This window comes from Hippopotamus amphibius, chromosome 2 (genome assembly GCF_030028045.1).
Source record: "Hippopotamus amphibius kiboko isolate mHipAmp2 chromosome 2, mHipAmp2.hap2, whole genome shotgun sequence".
Taxonomy (NCBI): domain Eukaryota; kingdom Metazoa; phylum Chordata; class Mammalia; order Artiodactyla; family Hippopotamidae; genus Hippopotamus; species Hippopotamus amphibius.
This window is the reverse complement of record NC_080187.1, coordinates 49,593,118-49,611,166: the sequence shown is the minus strand read 5'-3', so window position 1 is coordinate 49,611,166 and position 18,049 is coordinate 49,593,118. Positions and strand designations below refer to the sequence as shown.

General features: G+C 38.5%; 1 protein-coding gene across 14 annotated transcripts in view; it reads right to left on the bottom strand.

Moving 5' to 3' along the window:
* TRPM3 (transient receptor potential cation channel subfamily M member 3) overlaps positions 1-18,049 on the bottom strand; it is an 827,818-nt gene that overhangs the window by 514,370 nt on the left and 295,399 nt on the right. For 10 of the 14 annotated variants that reach the window (XM_057720886.1, XM_057720887.1, XM_057720873.1 and 7 more), the window contains exon 1: positions 7,713-7,889. The exons of the other annotated variants lie outside the window; for them this stretch is intronic. In XM_057720886.1, coding sequence (XP_057576869.1) covers positions 7,713-7,889 — 177 coding nt within the window. Of the gene's footprint in view, positions 1-7,712; positions 7,890-18,049 lie in introns of those variants that run through there. 14 annotated transcript variants of the gene reach the window in all.

The following is an 18,049-nucleotide window of genomic DNA, read 5'->3' as shown; positions in this document are numbered from 1 at the left end:
ATCTCTTGAAGTAAATAAGAAAGAGGTTAATATGTCATCTTTTCTTTTAATCCAGGATACCACCTATCAACGACACATTCCTAGCACCTAAGTTAGCTTTCCTGCATGATCCCTTAAGAAATAATTATGAAAGTCATTCAATGTTCTGTGAGTATGGGGACCTGAAAGATGTGGAAACATTATGAGTCTATATAAATTTATACAGACATAGTGAATGCTCAAATTTTAACAATAAAAATCAGATACTGAGGTGTCGTTATGCCAGAGGCATAATTTTAATGAGCAACCTCTCTTTACTAAAGTGTCACACTTCAGAAGAGATATTCTCAACTATTACAGTGCATAAGGTTCATCTGGGTTGCTTGTTAAAATGCAGAGTCTCAACGTCCTCCCAGGGGTTTAACCTAATAGTTTTGGGGGGAATTCTGGGAAACTGATTCTATAACTGGCAGTCTTGGACCACACTTTGAGAAACACTCTTTCAAGAGCTCATTTGATGGATAAATCTCCCTCCAAGCAAGGCAGTTTAATAATATAAAATGTTGTCATCAATAGATTTTTAAACAGAATCCTTCCTTCATCTTTCTATCTATCTGTCTGTCTGTCTATCTACCTATCTATCTATCTATGCCTGTATCTATCATCTATTCAATATCTTTCACCTATCTGTTTCTCTATACATTAAACCTTGAAATTCTTTAATTATTTAGGGGAAAAGCAAAAGTTATCAATGCTATCCCTAAACTGAAATTTCTATTCACGTGCCACTGAAAATGGAAGTAGAGAAAAGCCACCGGCTGGAACAAAATTCCCAAATGCTTTTAAGCATAAATTTTATGTGAGATAAATGTAAAAGTTAAATATCTCCCTCCTAGAGATTTTGTTATACCTGCCTCCACCTCACCCAAGCAATTACAGCACTGTTTCTTTCTCACATGCTCAGGAGCCAAGAAAATTTTGTTCGGCTCAATTTTCCATATTTAATATTTAATAGAAGAAATCGTTTTAAAAAAATTCAAGTAGAAAATTAATTTTAATTTTGAATGTGCTTTTTCAAATGAAAGCCCTGGATGTTCTCTTCCTCCCCATCCCTGCCCAGAATCTCTTCCTTAGTTTTTGAAGGATGTACAGTAGGCGTCAGTTGTGGCTGCTTTGACCTTGGCCTCCAAGTGAAATGACCACTGCTAAGTTGGTACTACCACATATTATTAGTATCTAAAGGACATGCACTTGAGTGACCACTACAATTCCAAGTGCCATCACAGGGAAGTTTAAAGGGGGCATATGCAGGATACTCCAGAATCTTGATGATGGACACTGTCTCTGAGAGCTCTGGTTCACAATCAAATCTCTATATAAATTCAATAGAAATTTATAGAATTTATAGAAAAATCTAAAATTGTATGTCACGTGCCTGGAAAAAATCAGGAAAATAATACACAGAGAAATCTCAAATAGTTAAACAAAAAAGAAAAATGGGGACAAACATTCCTTCACTTTATGATGTTATATCATCTACAAACCAAAAAGGGTAGCTGAACTCAATTACCTCTCTATCTAAATGATCTTTCATGATTAAAATTTTTGAAAATCTGTAACTGTTTACTTAAAACCTTTTGCTCCCACTGTCAACTAATACATAATCTGTTCTGCCCAGGTGCGAGCAAAAGAGAGAGGACATTTAAGTTTCCCTCCAGCTCAGCTGAATCTATGGCAGTTTTTCTCAATGTGTGGTCCTTCTAAGAGCTGTTCATATCAGAATCACCAGGAGAGCTTGTTAAAATGCTAATTCCTGGGCCCACCAACCTACTTACTGAGTCAGCACCCCCAGGGGGTGGGCTTGAATATTTGCTTTGCTCACAGGCTCCCCAAATGATTCCTAAGCATTCTTAGGATCTCATGTATCATTCACAGTTCATTCACTCATTTATTCTTCAGTAATTTACCCTATTGTGAGCCACAGTCTTTAAAACTCTTTTTCATGTTAGTTAATAGAAAGGGGGAAAGGATATGTCTGCAGATAAGCCAGTTGAGGTTACACCAACAGACTAAGAGAGGGGGAGGATGTAAAGCTTATGCAGGAGAGGCAGTGTTGTCACCTGTGCCCCTTCTCTGTCCCCCAACCACAGGAAGTCATCTACAGGGAAGGCAGAACCCTTTCCCTTAAGACAGACCTTGCCCCATTTTACTGTGACTCCACAAGTCATCTCAGAGCTAGATGGCCCTGGGCTTGGACGTCCCAGCTATGTCCTCCCTCATTCTGCAGTGACCACACACTTTTGTTCTTTATTCCACAATAGTCAGCATCAGAAGACAGCTCTCCAGAGAGACAGGAGGGTTTCTTGTTGCCTCAGGAATTTCCTTCAGGCTGCCAGAGGAACATTTCACAAAAAGGCAAATCACATGGTTACTGTTCAGCAGCCTGAGTTGAAGCCACCATTTGAAATGCACCAGATTTTGTCTCTCCTGGGTTTCAGTTTGGGCACATTTTCTTTTCTTTTTCTTATTTTCTTAAAGGGAATCCGAGCTGGCATGCTGAGATGGAAAGACGGAAGTGTCTTTATTAGCAGCCCTTAAAATGTGCCTAACCACACACTGTGTTTTCCTAAAAGCAATTTATTCAAGTTTCCCATCTTTAAGGCACTTAGTGGCATTGGTCCATAATGAGTTCCCTGACCTCACTCATCACCACTCATGAACATATCTAGATATAATAGGTATATGTTTCCTTTCGTCCTGTGGAAACTTAACTGCTACCCACCAGCATGTGGTTTAGGAGTGCCTTGTCCCGGCTAAGGAAAAGCTCTGGTTTATTAATATTATTCTACTTGCCATATAAGATTCAGAATTTTAGATGTGAAAAGGAGACCTTAAAAGGAATAAAAATTTAACACACAAATTGAAATGAATCTCAACATGACTGTTTTCTAAGAGTTTGAGAAGAGCAAAGGGAAGTCAGTTTCTGGAATGCCTGGAATCAACTGTAGAAGACAGACCCAACTCATTTTGTCATCAGGATCTTGCTTATGCTTCAGGGACAATATACTGGACATTGGTTACCATGATATGAAATTACAGGAGTAGAAAACATTGGTACTTGGGCAGAATTTGTGATCTGGTAGCCTAACTTGATTACTGCTCTTTCAATTATTTCTCTTGTGTTATACCCAGTTCACCTTCATTAATCCCTCTTTGGATAATAACATAAAAGGAGAAAGAAAGGAAGGGAAAAAATGAAATGAAACTGAGCTTTTTGACTGGATTTCGAAATATTGGGAGTTTACTATGAATTGTTTTATGAGAGAAAAAAATACAATCTAAGAAAATTGGAAGTTTTCTTAGATATTACTGAATGTATATTATTTATATCAAAGAGTCCTGCTATCAGGCATTCAAGTGGGGCTCATACTCATCAATGACATGAAATTACATTCTTTATTTTTGTCTCAGTCCCACTAGAATCAATAACTTGCATACCCTTTCCAGCTCACCAAAGAACCATCAAGTGAGAAGTTCTGTTCTTCCTTCTCAGGACCTTTATTCTCAGACACTAGAACCACCAGAAAGCAACGTAGGATATCTGAAGATATCCTAAATTCTTCCTTCCACCACAACTAATTGATTTAACAAGGTCCTATTTATTTTACCTCCATTACTTCTGCCTTAGCCCTGGTCCTCATCAACTCTTCAGGCCTCTAATTTAATCTCTCAGCTTCTAATCCCACAATCTCCCATCCATTCTAGACACTACAGCCAAAGCAATGTATTTAACAGCTGAATATAGCAATCAGTTCTCTGCTAGGACCCCTTTAATGGCCCTCCCTAGTTTTCAGATCATTGTCAACTGCCTTGGCTTAGCAGACAAGGCCCTTTATGATCTAAACTCTGCTGACTGTTCTAGTCCTCCTTCCAGTTTAATATTCAATCCAGTTTAACTACTTTCAGCCTCAATAGACTATGCTCTTCCATGCCCACAGAGCAGGGCAGCCTTTACCACAGGGAATCATAGCACTGAATCTAAGTCAAGACCTAAACTTTTCATTTTAAAGAGAAGGACACCAAGTTATAGACAGGTTAAGTAACATCCCCAAGGTCACACAGGTGGTTAGGAACATGAAGGAATTAGGACCCACTGTTTAGGCCTAACTGTCCAAAGTATAATTTGTTTAATTGCTTTCTGTCATTGCTCAAATTGGCAAAGTCATGCTCTTTCTTTGAAAATCCTAAAATGATACAGATCATTTGGTCTTCATTAAGAAACTGGCTTAGGGACTTTCCTGGTGGTCCAGTGGTTAAGACTCTGTGCTTCTAATGCAAGGTTCAGTCTCTGGTTGGGGAACTAAGATCCCACATGCTGTGTGGTATGGCCAAAAACAAAAACAAACAAAAATTGGCTTAAACATGTGTATCCAAAGTCTGTTACAAGTAGAGAGCTTCCCTTTTCCCCAAAGCAACCCATTTTTCAGAAGCCCCTTCATTAAGTCTACCAAGACTTTAATACAAAGAAAGCTGCTCTCTGCTCTAAAATTAATATTCAAATTCAACAGAAGTAACCAAAATAAAATCTCCCAAATAAAACAATGGCAGAGACAGACCTTATAATGAATATAAAATATGCTAAGAACATTCTATCACTGAAATAAATTTGACTTTTTGTGATTAATAGCAAGACGAAATCTTGAAACACAAGAATGAAGCAAATGACAAATGAAGAGAAACAGTTTGGAAAGGGTCCCATTTGAAATGTATCCGTTTGAAAACAGCCTCTGACTTTTGGCTATCATTGTCATGTGCCTGTCCAAAAATTTATTTTCAAATGATATTTCCAAATGCAATCCCAAATTCAAAATGTGAGTTGGTTGGCATGTTCAAAATTTTCCCTGAGATGGACAAAACAACAAATGTTTTCAGAAGGAATAATAAGTATATTCCAACACTCACTGGGTTTAATTCATGCTTCAGATGCTGGCCTTTCCCTTCTAATTCTTTAGTATCCTTTTTCCATTAAGAAATAGGAAATACAGGAAACAGTATAATGAAGTCATTTCTAAACATTAGCATGGTACTGAAGTAAGTTAGCAAAGAAACACACATTTTAAAGGAAAGGATAGGGAGGGAAATTGGCTTGAGCCCAGTCTGTCAGAAACGGTGAGTGATCTGAGTTTAGTTAAATCTAATCATGCCATCATGTCCTAAACTGCATTTACTGACAAGTCAGGGCACTGGAAAGGGCATATCACATCAGAAAAAGGCTTGAAAGAGGAACAAAAATTACCTGTTGAATAGGAGAATTGGGTTTATTAGCTCACAATTTCAATAGACTCCAGAGAATCCATCCATTATACTAACATGGTGGTGGTATAATGAGATAGAATAAGAGACTGAGAGAGGAGGAGTAGAGGGAGGGAACAAGCAGAAGTAAGGAAAGAACAGCAGGATTACTGTTATTAAATATTTAATGTATAGACTAAACCAGGGAAAACATTGACCAAAAGATGCAAATGATTACTCAGGAACTTTCCTTTTACGTGAAATGCAAAAGCAGGGCAAGAATACACAGGGACTAGGAAAGCAAAGACAAGACAGCAACAATCTAGAGGGGAAAAAATTACATGACATTCATATCCAGAAGGTTGATAATACAATAATCATATACAAAAGCAGCTTTTATTTCTTTCTAAGTATTGCTGGAAGAATTTGGTAGCTCTTTTTTTTTCAAGTTTGAAATGTGCTCAATATTCAAAGTCTCATAGGATAGACAATCTTTCAAAAAAATACATATATCATTTGGAAAGAAAGTTCTCCAGTAAAACAAATTCTATCTTGTAGATATTGAAAGAACTGGAAGGATATTCATTAATGCACTTTATTAGATGAATTGTTATAAAGCACCATGTTAATAAAGCATGGTAAGGCTGAGCTGTATGCCAACCATAGTACTGGTGTAGTATTGACAATGTCTGCTGGTATATAGCATGGGTGGTACTTTCAGCTAAAAAAGATGAGAGCTCTTCTAAAAATAACTAATCTACCTCAAAGAGACACTTCTCTGCTGGCTTTGTGACTAGCAAACAATAACTAACATTTCCCATTACAAAATGAGAGTATTAATGAATAATCTATTGAAGGTGATATACACACACTTGTTTAAAAAATCATTATGTAAGTTAAAAAGCATTAGTTTGGGGTAAAGCCAATGAATGATTTAATTGAGAAATGTTTCTTATTGCACATGGAATTGCTGAAGTCAGTTTTCTCCGTCATAGGTAGGTTTGCCAAGACACTTCACCCCAGACCTTTGATTCAGGAGTAATTCTGGAGGAAAATTTACATTTGTTTGTTAGTTCCCTGACCTCATTCTTTTTCATGCCCTATCGCACATGTTGTTCCAGTAGAGCAAAAGCCCTTATATCCAAGGAAGCTTCTCTCCCACTCCCAAATCTGCTTTTCCTCCAAAAGACTCTTTTAGAGAAGAAAACACTGCCATAACAACAATATGATGGGTGTTTGAACCGGATGTGAGGGTAGCCTTTGTGAAAGTTAATCTCAGTTTGTGTTGAACAAGATAAAATAAATTCAGACAGGGTAATACTCCATTGTAAGAAGCCACTTAGCTTTACAGAACTAATTGTCCTCATCAAACTTGACCCAACCAGAAGACAGCCTCAGAAAAAAAAGGTTGCAAGGGTAATTTACTCATGGTTAACTTATTAATCCTCCATTGTGAAACTGGACTCAATACCCAACTGGTCATTAAATTACAGTATCATATTAATATTGAAAAGAGAATTAAGAACTTCACTTTGCCTTTTTAACTTCACATGGATGTGGAAGGGACATCTAGAGATACACACTTTTGCCAAATAAGTGTTACTACATCCTCTTTTCTGAGGGAAAATACTTGTTTTCTATACCTTTTAAATTTTACTTGTATTTACTTGTATTTCCTTCCCTACAAGGGAAGGATGATGAAGAAGATGAATTATTATGAAGTTGTGGGGAATTTCTCAGTATCTATAATGTATTTGTTTCTAGAAAGAGGAATGCTGCAGACACCAGGCAGCATCCTAGCTCAGATACAGTAACATTCTTTTGTGTAACTCAGCTAGAGAGAAAGCTAGAGGCACACACTCAGTATATATTTCAATACTTTCCCACTACTGACTTCACTTAAAAGACTACAATTATCATGCCTTTTTCAAAGAAAAAAACAAGCTCACCAAAAAAGTCACAATCTGATGAGGCTTGTTCTTTGTCTCTACCTGAGAGACCACCTAAGGACATAGGGTTTTTAAACTAATAAGGAGAATCCTTTGTTCTCTCAGGTTCCATTTAAAGGGAAACTGGGTCGAAGGGCTTCCCCAGGGAGGGAAAAGAATCCAGGAGCCAAACACACAGGAGTAAGAGATTTTACTCCCACTACTGTTCCCACCCTCCCAAAGTTAATTAATTCTATTTTAGGGATGTTTGGGGGTGGGGAGCACTCAGGCAGCCCATTCTCTACGACCATAATCTCATTCTCAAATGTGATTTAGACCATCCTCCCTTCCTGACACCATGGGGTGAGGGGCGTTGAGAACCTCCCTCCAGCCATGGGCAACAGAGCCAGTACTGCAGGCACCTGTACTCCCCAAAAGGTGTGTCCCAGCCCAAGTGTGAAGTTAGACCTGCAAAGCACAATGAAAGCCATTCAAAGCAGCAAGTTACAGTACCTTAAGAAGTCTGACAGATGGGAGAAAGGCTGCGTGGCACAGCTTCCGGATGGTCCAGTTTAGAGGTCGAGGAGCATCAGTTTGATTCATGACCCCTTCCAAATTCCACCGGGAAAACCAGAAACCGCAAACCTGAGCAGTGCCTAGAAAACAAACGGTCCCCCATGGCCCTGGCATCCCATGGTCATCTCCACACCTGCAAATTCCATCAAGGCAGAGGCTTCCTGCAACTTGGAAGACTAGTCAAGTGGCGTTGCCTGAGCCACTGAACCTTCTTAAGAAAGCCACCTCCCCTCTCCCTGCAGCCGTGCTCATGCATACCAAATGTGGCTGAATGGAGGCACACTGCCTGCTGCTTCGGGGAGGGGATGCACGGTTTTGAAGGAGAGGGACAGCCTGCACGGAACAGCCTGTGGTCGGAGTCAGAGCAGCCTGCTCGGAATGCGCGCTCCCTCTCCTGCTCTCCTCCCAGTAAACGCAGGTCAGGCATTGGGGGAAAACCCGGGCCATTTGCTCACTTGGTTTGGGGGAGAGCCAGAAGGAGGGCAAAAGGGAACATCAATAAAGCCAGAACAGGGAACTTGCACTTTCTTCTACAAAGCATCCTTGAGGGGCTGGAAACTGGCACAGGGGGAGGGGCTAGGACACAGAGGGAGAAGGGATGCCTCTGAAAGATAAGATAAACACTTCACTTTTGATTTATGTGACATAAGAAACGGAAGCTATGTAAAATGGATCTACAATAAAAGGGATGTCTGTCGTGTTCTGGGTTTTATTAACTGTGATCGACAGTCCTCACCCTGATATATACATTATATAGATGATAGGAGGCAGACGGCAGAGAGAGAAGCAAACTAACACACACGTAGAAATCTTTCATAGAAAGCAGTGTGAACGAATGTACGTTTGGTTTACCTTTTAGTAATGGCAGTTTCTAAATTGGGAGTTATGCCCTCCTGAAAAGCCACTTGATACTCTATCTGCAACACAAGTTTAACCCTTAAGGTGCCCCATGGAATGTTTTCTATAAAAGATGGAGTTTCCTGAATTGGGGATACCCACCCCCATCATTTTCTAAGGATAGCTTTAAGAGAGAGTTGCTGCGTTGGCATGAACAGTCTTTAGGGCTCCTGTGGTGAGAGAGAATAAAGGGGAACTTTTCCACTTGAAGGCATAAATTAGATAATTTCACTAGAGCAGTGAAGTTCTGGTGGTTGGGAAGAGGAAGAAGTCACGACCCCCACTTAAACTCCCCCATCCACAGGAATCAGCCCTTAGTGAGTGCGGTGGACTGATTGCTGCCCAGGAAAACCCCCACATCCCTAAAGCATTTCCATCTTACTTACTTTTCCGCTTTATGTCCCTCCCTATGACTGTACTGATTTTCCATTTTTAATTAACTAGAAGACAATGGTAAATCCCAGCTCCATAAGTATTATGCATTCTGAAGCAGAATCGGGAGATGTGAGAGCAGATGTGATACAGGGGGACCCTGCTGTAATTTAGAATTTGGAGCAACACGGACCCTCCCTGGAGTGTAATAAACAGCGGACACACTGCATTACAACTCTATTTCCCTCACAATGATTCTGTGTTACAGATCTAAGGACACTAAGAATTTTGGGGGCGTTTTGTGTGTGTGTGTGTGTGTGTGTGTGTGTGTGTGTGTGTATGTAGAAAATCTAGTCCATTGATAGAATCCAGACTACTGACTTGCTTTGTGTAATAAAATTCATGCATCTGATTATCTTCTATTAACCAGTATCACTTTAATAGACCCTCCCCCCCCACACACAGTTGGTTCATTATCTGTCACCATTCTACTTCCACCAAAGGTTAAAGGCAGCCTAAAACAATAACAGTTAACATGTCTGTGTCAGGCACTGTGCTAGGCACTAAATGCATTATGTAAGTTCCTGTCGACAATAACCCTATGTAGTGCATGCTACTGTCATATCCACGTTTCACAGACTGAGCAACTGAGGTCTTGAGAAATTAGTGATGAGTAACCGAGAATTAGTAATTACACAACTAATAAAACCAGGATTTACACTGAAACCAGTCTGCAAGACAATAAAGACAAGCTTTCTCTTCTCTCCTACTTCCTTCAGTTAAGGCAGCCACAGCAGTTAAGCTACTGCCTCAGTTTTCCGGTGATTTTAACCTTACATAAGAGTTGAGCTAAAAGATCATGAAGAAGAAATGCTCAGCATCTGTTTCAGATTATTTCTTTAGTATGACGCTGATGTAGTAAATACTATGAATTCTATAATCAGGCTGCATGGTTCAAATTCTAATTCTGACCCTGGCCTTGAGCAATTTACCCACCTACTCTGTGCTTTAGATTCCTCATCTGTAAAATGGAGATAAAAATGAAACCGCACACCTAAGGTTGTGAAGACTAAGTGAGCTAAGATATCAGTGAAGCACTTGAAACAGTGCCTGGTGTATACTGACTCCTTTATGCCATGATTTATCTCCAGGCAGCAAGTGCTGATGCTGAGGTGGGAACCCGCTGAAGGTTTCCTCAAGCATGCACAAGTGTATACACTTTTAGTACCAGGTAATGAAGTCAAGCAAGGCAGATTAAACCTGACAGCTTCTTATGAGTTAGCATGAATTTAATAAATGGGATAAAGAGAAAGGTGGGAGAATACGAGGGCAGTATGGATTGCCTCACGCTATACTGCAGAGTGGTATTCATCAGACTACAAGATGTCCCCTTTGGTTAGGCTACAAGGCACCAGCCTCCCTAAGCTATTAACTGCTATTAAGTGGTTGGTTCCCTTGCGGCTCCATGAAAATGCTAAAACTCTGCAGTTGCCTCTCCCCTGCTCCCCACTGTTCCCCACTGCTAAGGACCCCACAAAAATGACAGCATCATTCTGAAAACACATAGCCTTTGATCCTCCCAGCCCCTTTAATTTTTACTGAATAACTTTGGTCAAAGAGAATAGTTAGGAACTCTGCAGAATGGAGAAGTAGGAGGACTCACAACCCTCTCTAATGGCAATTAGAGGAGAGAGCACAAAACCTCCAGAGAACTGGAGACTACACAGCAAAAGAAGTAAAGATCAAAGAAGAATGACAGTGCGTGAGGGGAAGTTGTTCTTCCATGGTTGGAGTAGTTTAGGCCAGAATTGTTTGCTATCACAACATCTAAAGCAGAGTTTTCAGGATCCCGCCCTGCTTCAGGAAATTATATTTTCACGTGGAATGATGTCTTCCCAGGTGTTAGACAGGAGTCTAACGAGGAAAGAGCAGAGAGGAGCAGGCCCAACCCCAGACGTCTACATCTCACAAATCCAAAATGCTCGTTTACCAATTTTATGAATGTGGATCTTTACAAAGCTACAGAATAAATTCCAACAGACTTAAATGCCTGACATGACCACATTAGCTTTTGGTATCCCCCAAAACAGCAAACACAGCCCTCAAGTCTCTGCACCCTGAAGCTTGCCTTTGAACAAATTAATTTTCTCCCATGCTATGTAAGCCCACTTTCCACTGATCATCTTTGTGTTTTATTTCCTGTCTTAATGATGCTAAATTTAACAATCATGATATGATTTGAGCTGTCTCAGTGCTGATGATGAGCCGCAGTACAGACAGGCTGCCTGCCTTCCTTTTGAAAACCACATTCCCTCTCATTAAAAAAATCATGGCACCCTCCAAGTAGCACTGCATCATTTTGCACGCTGTCTTCCCTTATATTCCTTAGATATACAAGGGGCTAAGCCATGAAAACCTAAGAAAACAAAAAGGAAATGACAGTATCCAGGTAGCTCAGAGTGTTCCAAATCTACCGCCTGAAATGTGCTTTCAAAAAAATTGGTTCAGTGTAATTTTTCACAATGGTGTCTGGACATTAATTGAACAGATACTTTGAGGCTCTCACAGTGAATGTAGTGTACCTAGTTCAGAAGGACGATATTCAAGCATCCCAGGGAAATAGCAGGAACCAGCCCACAGGTAAGCCTTTGTAAGATAATTCATTTGCCTCAATATTTTGCAATTTCAATATCATTGCCCTGTTTGTGGTGTTTGATAATTTACCACCTTTATCAGAAAAACATTTGTGTTATGAACTCTTGTAATTTATCATTCTTTATAAAAAACCATGCTTTTCCTCCTCCTTCCCTTTAACCACACACAAATACAGCCATACAATTCTTAGAAATTTTAGATTCTTCAACAATATTTTCTAAGGTATTAAATCTCTTTATAGATTCCATTGATACAGAGCAGTTCTTACCTTAGTTTCAAATATATATTTTCCAAATAGATTAATTTATTTTCTACACTTAATGTATTTTCTCCCTTTTGGCATCTTTTATAGATAATAGATTCTAACATACATTAAAATATGTTAAAATACATGACTCACTCAAGTAGCTTAAACAACATTTATGCTTATAAAATTAAAAGGTCTCAAAATTAGAATAGTTTTCTACTCCATTTCTCCCCAGCTCCCTGAGCGCTAACCCCCTCTGCATGCAGTGGTAGGGAATGGGTGAGTTTCTGAGGTGGCCTATTCCATGAGTGGACAGCTCTAGTTGAGAGAAAGTTCTTCCTACAACTAAGACAAAATGTGTCTTCCTGGAACTTCCCAGTCAAGTTTCCAAAAGTATAAAGACAGTCAACAAGCTCCACTCAAACCTCCTCTTCTCCATACTGGACATCTTAGACCTTTAATCCTTCTTCACATGATGGAGTGTCGTTATATAAAAACCCTCTTCGTGGTTATAGTCAATATTATGTTATAGGGCATTTCAAATATAATGGTGTCTAATCCTCTTAGGTCCCTCAAATTACCTCTCATAAAGGTCCTGTAGGGAGGTTTGAGGGCAAACTCACTAATAATTTAGTTTCTTTTCAATTTTTTTTCATGAATTAATTAGTTTACTCAACATACACTTTAATAGCTGACTCACTCTCTTCCTCTGTCACTAAGTGTGCCACGTAGAACCTCTGTTGCAAAGTGACCTCCATTGTATCTGAAGCCTGAAATGTGTGTAATGTCCTCTTTTTGCCCCTGACCCATAATGGAGGTAGCAATAAGCTTCGGCTAATGGGAAGCCATGCATCCAGAAATGGGTAGGGATTGGTCTGTGCTTCCTTCTCCCTGTCTTTATTTGCTAACTTTGAAGTCAGATTTAATTCAAACTCAAGTCTCATCTCTTACAGCTGTGTAGCTCTGGGCCAGTTAACCTCCCAGAGCCTTAGTTGCCATGTTGTAAAATGGGGTCCATAACAGTTTCCACCTCAAGGTTTTTGTGAAGATTAAAAGCAATTGGCACAGTGCTAATATGGTAAACACACATTTAAGTGTGACCATGACGAATGACGATGATGACTGTCATTCTCTTTTGCTGACACCACTGGCATACTGCTTAAGAGCACAGGCCATATGGCCAAAGGCCTGGATTTGAACCCCAGCTTTACCATTTCATGTAGCTTTGGGAAGCTTCTCAACCTTACCATGCTTCGGTTTCTTCATCTGCAACTTGGGGATAATAATATTACCTATGTCAATGGAATACTGTGAAGTTAATTAACTAATATATGCGGAGCCCTCAAAAGAGGAACCAGCACATGGTAAAAGCTCAAAAAATAATAGTAATTGATTAATAATATGACAATCACATGTACTGTGTTTCCCAAAGCTGCTGCTCTAGGAAAAGCAAAACAAAACACTTTCATTTCCTCCTTTGCTTCTTCCAGTAAGAGGATAAGCTTCAGAGAGAACAGAAGAGAATCACACCTGCCTTACTTATGGCTTTCCTCTCTACAGATGGGAGGGGATCATATATTCCACTAACAGAATGCAAAGCTTTAATATATAAAATCTTTCAGCTGGAAACATTAAGGTATATAAGCAGTTTCTGTCTCATCAAAAATAGAAATCCTACACACACACACACACACATGCAAATCTATAACAAGTATTCAAAGGCCAAGAGCTAAAACACATCCTCATTCAAGCCTTGAAACCCTAAAACTCACATTCACAAAGGGGTTTATTTCTTTGTAGGATTCTGAAATTTCAGTGAGTCCATGGAGGCTTGTTAAAAATACAGGAATTTGAGATGTGCATTTTTAAAGCGCTTAATATTTGCATGCTTTTAATACCTGCAAAACTGAATAGTATTCTGAGTCTAGACATCACACACACACACACACACACACACACACACACAAAATATAGGTATTTTAGATACCTCTCCATTATGAAAACCACAAATCTGGCCAACTTGGTAAAAAAAAATTTGTGAATGAATACCTTTTGGGAGGCAAATTTAAGCAGTGAATCTCCAGTTACTTCTTGAATAAACTGTGTGAGTTGGTGGGAAGGTCAATATTTCCTTGCTAACACTGCAGCATAAGTCAGATCTTTTGACTAACGGATGCTCAAATAAGACACAAGTTCAAGCTCAAGCCTCCCATATACCTTCTCAAACACCACCTGACTCCCACCCAAGAGAGCAGAGAGACTGCCCCAGCTGCACACTCTGCCTTGCGCATCTGGGCTCCTGACACTAATGGCTACCACTGAATGGAACCATAAGCTCTGCTCACCTGGGAAACAGACATGCTGTGATCTGGAAAATCCTCAAAGCCGTAGATCTACACAATAGAGGATTTTAGCAAAGAAAGCAAATGAAAACCGTACTTGCTATCTATTTTTGTCAGCCTACACATGAAATGTATCACTGTTGATGTTTATTCTGGTATCATATCTTTAATAACCCTGAGCCTTTCATTTTTATTTTAATTAATAATAGTAATGGGGATTACATGATTTTAGGTTTTGAGAGGGACTAGTCCAGTTTTGTTTTATTTGTTTTGTTTTTCTTATGAGGAGGCATTAAATCAATGCAAACAACATGGATTCTGAAATCAGGGTTTGAATCCACATTAAGTCAATGACCAATTTATACAGCTTTATGAATCCTCATCTTTAAAATAAACACAGTAGCAAATTATACTAACGTTAAGATGATGATTGACAACTTTGCTAAAGTGTGTTAATCATTCTAAGTGCATAGCTCATTTAGTTTTCACAACAAACCTATGAGATTTGTGGCATTATTGGCCTCATTTTACAGATAAGGAAATAGTCTCAGCAAAGCAAAGACTCAAAAAATTTAAGAAACTTGCAGTAAGTCTTGATAAAAGAAATTTTCACATATTGAGAAGTCATTCTGGCTTATACATGAGTTAATTTGAATTTTATGCTAACTTAAATAGCCTGTTTGTGGCCTATCAAACATACATTGTACTTCTGCTTTAAAGAAAGAAAAGGGCGGACTGACCAAAAGTAAAGAATGACCATGTTAAAAATAAAGATTAAATACCCCTCTTCCTAGAATGCCAATGCTGGTCTCCTTTGAAGATAAGACTCCCTTCCCAGGTGTCAAGGTCATACTGACTCACTGTGTATGTGCTGGTCTGTTCTTTTTTGAAACCCTGAATAAATGTAACCCTGACTTGCTTAATATTCTTTGTTCTGACAAGACATAAAACTGTGCTGAAAACACTGCTTCTCCAGAGCAGTTTCTCAGAGTAATCTGGGAAGCAGGCTTCCAGTCTAGTCCTCAGTTTGGCTCAAATGAAACCCTTTCCTATTCTTATTATTGATTATTTTTGTCAACAGTCACATGGGTAGTAAATGGACTTGAATCCAGGTCTATCTGATTCTATAATCTGTGCATCTGGTTCTATAATCTGTGTTGTTTACCCACTACAATATGCTGCTGCCAATTAAAAACAAAATGATTTACACAAGTTTTTGGTTGTGTTTGAAAAGGAAGGTGGTATTTGGTCACTGACACAATCTGAAAATAGAAAAAGTAACTTAGTGCATCTAACCTTAACATAAGAATCCTACAGAGCACAGAAGGATCAATGGCTCTCCCAATGGCTCTGGGTTTCTCATGTTTTTACTGAGAAGGTCCACATTCCTTCCCTACTCTCCAGTTCCATCTGGCTGTGGGCAGGAAGCTCAGGCCTCTCTGGTGAGACAAGGATTTGTCCTTATTCATTTGGTATGCCAATATTTTTAACACAAGGTCTGGGACACAGTATTTACTAAAGGGAAAAAACGAATGTTTCTGAACGATTCACATGATTCTTGCAAATGTGGGGTAAGTTTGTTTTCTCTCTCCCACTTCTTCCCCCCCTCACCCCTCCCCCATCCATATGTCCATATGAACCCATTTAATTCTCTATCCTACTTTTATCCCCATGTGCATTTTCCAGATGAGAAAACTGAAGCACAAAAAGGTTAAACACTTATTCAAGTTCACACAGTAAGTTTCAGAGCCATGGTTTTAATTCAAATATAAACTCTTTAGATATTGTATAATGTTTTTTAATATATAAATTAAAAATAAAATCTACTTTTAAGGCAATAGAATTAGTTTCAGATACTTTAGTTAGATACTTCATAAAACCAATGGTCTTCATGACTGAAAGACAATATTCTGGATACTTACTGGGGTAACAAGAAGTTACAATTACACAAAAAATACACTTGGCCAGAAAACCTGGTAACTATCATAGTAAATAAATACCAAAGGTATCTGTGTAATCATATAAAATTATGGTGATTATTCAAAGTTACTTAACCTTCATATGAAATATACAAAGCATTTGGGGAGAAAAAAAAATAACATCAAAACTTTACTACTGACCTGAAACTGTTAAACTAGAAAATTAAGGTAGCAAAGAAAAATTTGACTTACAATAGATTTTAAATCAGCTAATAAATCAGATTCTGACTGCTGTTATTCTAAATCTAGCCAAAGGAGCCTAAACAATACATGTGCTGGCATGGGGTATCTGGTTGACTGCATGGGACCCCCAATGCAGGAAGCCTTGGGGGGTTCCTTACTGAAGGAAGCCTTCCCCAGTAAGGAAGTAGAGAGATGATAATAAAAGAAAGAACTGTAATGTTCTATAGTACCTGAAATTATCTCAAAGAGAAAATCTTAAATTATTATTTTAGGAAATAACAGATAGATAAATCTTTAATGTGTGTATTTTTCCTTTGCATCTTAATTAAATTCTTTGCAAGTAAACTGTTGGTTAGAGATCAGATGAGAGAATGATCAGTTCAACTTTATGAAAACACTTGGGATTAAAGCAGATCAAGGCACCCCAATGAGTAAAACTGTCCAGTTCTCCCCAGGGAGTTAGGACAGACCCCAAACTCTTTATCTCGATCTGTAATGTTGTGACTGATTTGATCCTGATTAACTCTCTAGCTTCACCTTTTTGTATTCATCCTGCTTCAGCCATATTGATTTTTTTTTTTTAGTTCCTGTATTTCCTGTCACAGGATATTTACATACAGTGTTTCTTCTTCTTCTCCTAATGCTCTCTTCTCTAGCTGTTTCCAAGATTAGGTCCTTCTCATGCTCAGGTCTTGCTTAAGCATAATCTCCCTAGAGTCCTTTCTTGATTTCTCTAGCCCTACTCCACCACCCACTGCAGTTTTTTGTTTGAATTATTTTTACTCATCAGAATATGTAACTATTTAATGGTTTATTTATTTTTTGTCTTCATCTCCTACTTGAACTTGTAATTTCTATTAGGATAATTATCAACTATACCCCAGGTCCTACGGAACATCTAGAACATGATGAAAACTCAATCAAAATTTAGTGACTGTAGAATGAATAAATAATGAATGAATGGCCTAGACATGTTTGTTGTATCCTTTCTTTCAAGTCATTTAAAGTTATTTCATGGTGTGGAGTACTTATCTGCAAACTGGGTTGAACACATTGGTTTTTCACTACCTTTATGTTTCCCCAAATATTAACTCCATTCCCTTAGTCAAAGAATTACTTATTAGATATCAAAAAATTAATAAAAGGAGTACATTCTCATACTCTAATCTGCTAGTAGAGACCAACCTCTAAATGTAGAAGGATTTAGAAAAGAAAAGGTAAAGAGGAAAGGGGGAAAGTATGGATATCAGAACTTGAATCTAAAAATAACACATGCTAAAGAATTAAATCTTTACCACTTGTTACAGTATGGTTCATTCTCAAATATCTTCCATGATAGCAATTTATTAGGGCTTAACTTAATGTCAGAATATACTTTTATGAAGGCAATTCCTTATCTTACATACATAAAGGCAAATCCCCTTCTAAAGGGGATAGATACACTGACCTACACATCAGCAATAATAACCATACTCACAAAAATACAGAAACTGATGCTCATGCTTCACAAAGTGGTTTAACAAGCTTATTCTGATTTGCTACCCACGATGATGCTGAAATATGGGTAATGAAAATGTTATTATTAACCTCATCTTAGAG